Source organism: Mercurialis annua, linkage group LG7, assembly GCF_937616625.2.
Source record: "Mercurialis annua linkage group LG7, ddMerAnnu1.2, whole genome shotgun sequence".
Taxonomy (NCBI): domain Eukaryota; kingdom Viridiplantae; phylum Streptophyta; class Magnoliopsida; order Malpighiales; family Euphorbiaceae; genus Mercurialis; species Mercurialis annua.
Window position 1 is genome coordinate 42,321,053 of NC_065576.1, and position 5,068 is coordinate 42,326,120.

Sequence of the window (5,068 nt, forward strand, 5' to 3'; positions counted from 1 at the left end):
TTTTTAATATGAAAATTTATCACATTTACATAATATTATTTTAAAAGAGAATGTTTAGACCAAATTGTACATACGTAGAAAATTTTAAGATAAAAAAATCTGACTACCTACTCAGCATTTCGGCTAGCAACCAAAGTAAAAGAAAATTAATAATTAAAATAAAAAAAATACTCTCACCAAAATAAAAATAACAATAATTTTTTTAAACTGTTTTTTTCTAAACTGTTTTTTTCTCTAAACTGTTTTTTTCCTAGCAGCCGAATCAATCTTCGAAGATAGTGGTATGAGCCCCCGCAGAATAGCTAATATCCCAAATCCCATACATGGAGAATAAATCATCAACATTTTATCTGATGCCTTTCCTGCACCCTTCAACTCCGCCAGTAGAGCACCCTAAGTTTTATCCGATTCAATTAATTACAGAAAACAAAAACCGAAGATAAAATAAAATTAAAATCTGATTTTAGGGCTCGCTCTATTGGAAATAAGTAAATTAAGAAAATACAATTTTCCGGAAATTATGTTTTTCATCTTTTGGAAAATTGAGAGTTCTATTTTCTTTTGACTAGAAAAGTCATCTCCCTGGTAAGATTCAGATAAATTATACTTTCTGAACATTTTAAATCATTTTTTTAATTTATTCTTATCCAATTTTTTTAAATACATATGAAAGTAACTTTTATATTATCTTATTTTATTCATAAGGTATATCTATTTTCTTTTATATTATTAGTTACAAAAGATTAAAAAAAATTAATATTATACCGGTAATTTTAATATTTATGTATAATCAAACTAACAAAAAAATATTTTTTTATTTTAATATATAGATAACAATTAAAATGGTGCTTGAATTATTAGGTAAAAAATTGATACACGATAATTAAATTGTTTATTATTAACTCTATATAGAAAAACAGAAAACTATATTTATTTTACAACAATATAGAAATAAAAAAAGATATTCATGTCTTTTAAATTAAACAATTAATATAATACTACGTTAAAACTAATTATACACTTCAAAAAAACAATTTATTAAAACTTTTCGTAAAGTTAATTTGCTAAAATATAGTTCGGGCAAGCTAAGTTTCCCAAAAGTATTTTAAGATGAAGTCTCAATGAAGATTTAACACTTACCATGGAAGTGAAAAAAGAAGCGCCGAAGATCAAGCAAGTGGTGCGAATCCAAGGCTTGGAAGTTAAAATTCCGTATAAACTAAGAAGAGCGAGCGGCCATTGAAATAAAAGCTCGATCCAAATGATACCCACAAAGAAATGAGGCTTCTCTGCAACAAGATAGTCGTCGACTTCATCGATGTACCATTTCTTGAGATCGATTAAGAACTCGGGGTAGAGGTTAGTTGGTAGAATAACTTGGCCATCGAGTAATGGTGCTATCACTGCAACTATGAGGAAGAAGATGAAGAGAATTGCGTCGGTTATCTTTGAGATGGCTCCCATTTTTTATATTTGATTTGAGAAGAGAACTATGAAAGAAAATGTAAGTGGAAACTAGTTTATATTGAAGAAGATGTGCGAAATAGTACAAATTAGTCCCTGATGTTAGAGTGAAATATTGAGATGTGACTTCTATGTTTCTTAGAAATAGTACAAATTAGTCCCTGAATCAAATTTGCGATTTTTGATTGATTTCTTTTTTCATGTTTCCACTGAACGGCTAGTTAATTTTGACTAGAAGCTCTGTAACACCAATATATGCCAATCAGCCAATGTTTTAACTTCATATTGCATCATCAAAAGTTTGGACCCACCTCTGGTAGCAGTGGGCTGCATTTGACTAATTTACAGTCGATCCTCTGATAATTAATACACATGGTGGATCAAAAATTTATTAATTATTAGAATTATTAATTTATTGAATTTATATAAAAAAATTATAAAAAATATTTTAAAGCATCTATATTAATAGACCTAATATTAATATTATATTATAAAAAAACTAACTAAATACACTTTACACACTTAATTTAAAAAAAAAAATTATATTCAATTTAAGAAATATCAATTGATATCAAACTAAAAAATAATTATTAAGAAGTTGTATTCATAAAATAAAATAATTTTTAATATTTTTTATACTAGAGATACGTACTTTACTTACTTTAATTTGTTTATCTAATGACTTCTTTTAAAATTTCTTAAAAAAAATAAGAAAGTCATAATTTGATGGTATTTTAAATTTCACTTTATGAATTAAGGTTAGTATTGCCTCAAATAAATCATCGATTGTTATATATTTTATTAAAAAAATCTCTCTAGTAATTAATATTTATGTAGAATATATTTTAAATTTTATTAATTATTAAATAATAGAATTATTAATTATCTAACGTGGAACGAAGTTGGTTCTCTCAATTTTCCATTAATTATTAGAATTATTAATTTATAAAATATTAACTATTAGAAAGTCGACTGTATTACTAACACTATAATTAACTCCCGCTAACCCCGCTAACCTTATATCTGATAAAAAAATCAACCAATGTTTTATATAATATAATTTGTATTTATTATGCATCTTCTACTTTTATGTGATTGGTGTATTGGAGATGCTAATGGAGGCAGTTAGGTCATCTCATATCATAAGTCCATTTCGGAATAATTTTATACTAAAATGCAGTCACTTGCCTCCAACCACTAACTCCATTTTTACACCTACATATTAATTTTATATCGCAATCTATATTATTATCATTAATACTACACCACTCTAAAAAATTTAAAAGTTAAATTATATATATACTCATTCAAAAAAATATTAATTTGTATTAACAATAAAATAATAGAATATATGTGAATATATTTTAGAATATTAAGTAATCAAATTTTGTTTATTGAAATAAAATATAAATATTAGATACATAAATTATATCATGCAACATGATTTTTTTTAAAGACATACTGATTTTACAACAATTGAAAAACATGATCATAAAACATCAAATATACGCTACTCATTTGTTCTACATGTTTTTTGTTTTGTTGCAATTATTATGGGCCTGTTTGGTTCAGCTGTTTCGTATAACTGGTGGCTGTTAGCTGTTAGTTGTTGCTATTAGATGATAGATGATAGACTATAAGTATTTGATGAGATTTAATTGGCTGTGTATAAAATAACCGTAAATGGCATAATTTTTATTTTTATTTATTAAATTATGCATTTCTGAACCATGTTATGCCCCTAACGGTCATTTTATATACAAATAACTCTTTTGGTGAGAAATTCTCTGAGCTCTTTTTTCGACCACACTAATTATTGAAAGTTTGCACAATGCAAATCATTTTATCTAACATTTTTAATATATGTATATTTTTGGTAAAACCAAAGAGAAAACTCTTTCTTTGATAAAAACAAGAAACACAAAATCAAAGAAGGAACTCAATAATTTCAAGAAACACAAAATCACACACAAAAGCAAAAAGAAAATCAAGTATTACAAACATTAGAAATTTTCTAAACTCTTTTTTTCCTAGGAAGTGGAGTAGGTCTCCTTCCTGTAACACCCGAATCAGATTGACGCATAAGACCACGCAGCATAGCCAATATCCCAAACCCCATAAATGGGGAATAAATCATCAACATTTTATCCAATGCCTTTCCTCCACCCTTCAACTCCGCCAGTACAGCACCCTAAAGTTTTATCAGATTCAGTCAAAAAAATAAAAACAAGATCCGACATTCCAATAATTAAAATATTTAAATTATTGTTTTTTTTAACGATTAAATTTTAATTTTTTTTCATTTGGTTATCAATTTTTATTTTTTAAAAAATTTTGTTCGAAAAAAATATTTAGATAGCAGACGGATTTTGCTAGTTTTATCTTGAAAATTTGACCTATATTTGTAATTTTGATTTCGTAGGAGTTTTTAAACTAAATTAAGTTTTCGGTATAAAAAACATAAATTCCGACTGCCATTTAAACATTTTTGACCGAAGATATGTTAAATTTAATATCAAAATTATAAAAATTAAAGTTCAGTCACCAACATGACAAAAAACGATAGTTTAAATACTCTAATGATCAATTACTCTTTGATATTCTAACAAGGATTTGATACTTACCATGGTAGTGAAAAGAGAAGCACCATAGATCAAGCAAGTGGTGCGAGTCCAAGGCTTGGAAGTTAAAATTCCGTATAAACTAAGAACAGCGAGCGGCCATTGAAATAGAAGCTCGATCCAAATGATACCCACAAAGAAATGAGGCTTCTCTGCAACAAGATAGTCGTCGAATTCATTGATGTACCACTTCTTGAGATTGAGTAACAACTCGGGGAAGAGATTAGTTGGTAGAGTAATTTGACTATCGAGTAACGGAGCTGACACTGCAACTATGAGGAAGAAAATGAAGAAAATTGCGTCGACTAGCTTTGAGATTGCTCCCATTTTTTGAAATTTGATTTGAGAAGAGAAGTGTTGAAAGAAAGTGTAACTCTCTCTAGTCAAAATGATACAAAGATGATGTGATTAGTGATTTAATAAAATGTGGAAAATAGTACAAATTAGTCCCTAATTTTAGAGTGAAATATCCAGATGTGATCTCTATGAATATGTAATCAGTTGAAACCCTTCCCCCGCCCCCTAGTGGAAATGCATCTATTAACTTAATAATTGTTGCTAAAATATTTTACTTGTTTTTCATTAAATTTTTAAATACGAGAATCAAAACTCGTATTTTTTATAATGAGCAATTAATATTTTTATTATTGAATATAATAAGTAATTAATTATTTCATATATAATTAATAATAAATTATTTCAATAAATGAATATTTGTTGCTGATAATAATTTCAAATCAAATTGCACCGATTCTCAAATTATACTTTAAATAAATCAGATCGATTTTCTAAATACCTTTCGTAATATTCCCCAAAGTCCAAAATAGTCACGAAAGATGAGAAAGTGATGAATAATTATTTATTTTTAGAAGAAATCGAAGAATTTTTAGGAATTTTTCAAGATCCATTCGCTCTCTTTTCTCTGACAGGTCATTAGAATTTTATATGGGTTTAAATCTTACGGAGAGATCTACCAGAGATCA

At 27.0% G+C, this 5,068-nt stretch overlaps 2 protein-coding genes across 3 annotated transcripts; both read right to left on the reverse strand.

Annotated features, from left to right (window-relative positions):
• Window positions 1-1,560, reverse strand: LOC126656446 (uncharacterized). 2 transcript variants are annotated; one of them, XM_050351017.2, is made up of 2 exons: window positions 1,273-1,560; window positions 1-393 (listed from the first exon to the last, which is right to left on the reverse strand). In XM_050351017.2, exons 1-2 carry the CDS (start codon window positions 1,462-1,464, stop codon window positions 235-237), a joined length of 351 nt encoding a protein of 116 aa, XP_050206974.1. In that variant the 5' UTR covers window positions 1,465-1,560; the 3' UTR covers window positions 1-234. The 2 variants fall into 2 exon arrangements, with proteins under 2 accessions (XP_050206974.1, XP_050206973.1); XM_050351016.2 differs by having other exon boundaries at window positions 1,141-1,554.
• A 1,830-nt stretch (window positions 1,561-3,390) lies between these two features.
• Window positions 3,391-4,458, reverse strand: LOC126656277 (uncharacterized). Its single transcript, XM_050350798.2, has 2 exons — window positions 4,089-4,458; window positions 3,391-3,655 (listed from the first exon to the last, which is right to left on the reverse strand). The coding sequence occupies exons 1-2, from the start codon at window positions 4,410-4,412 to the stop codon at window positions 3,479-3,481; spliced, it is 501 nt and encodes a 166-aa protein (XP_050206755.1). The 5' UTR covers window positions 4,413-4,458; the 3' UTR covers window positions 3,391-3,478.
• Window positions 4,459-5,068: the final 610 nt, after the last annotated feature.

Excerpts from the sequence above, each read along its gene's own strand:
- LOC126656446 (XM_050351016.2), bottom strand. The coding sequence starts at position 1,464 with ATGGGAGCCATCTCAAAGATAACCGACGCAATTCTCTTCATCTTCTTC. Across the intron at positions 394-1,140 it reads CTTCTTTTTTCACTTCCATG|GGTGCTCTACTGGCGGAGTT; the intron begins GTAAGTGTTAAA and ends GATAAAACTTAG.
- LOC126656277 (XM_050350798.2), bottom strand. The coding sequence starts at position 4,412 with ATGGGAGCAATCTCAAAGCTAGTCGACGCAATTTTCTTCATTTTCTTC. Across the intron at positions 3,656-4,088 it reads CTTCTCTTTTCACTACCATG|GGTGCTGTACTGGCGGAGTT; the intron begins GTAAGTATCAAA and ends ATAAAACTTTAG.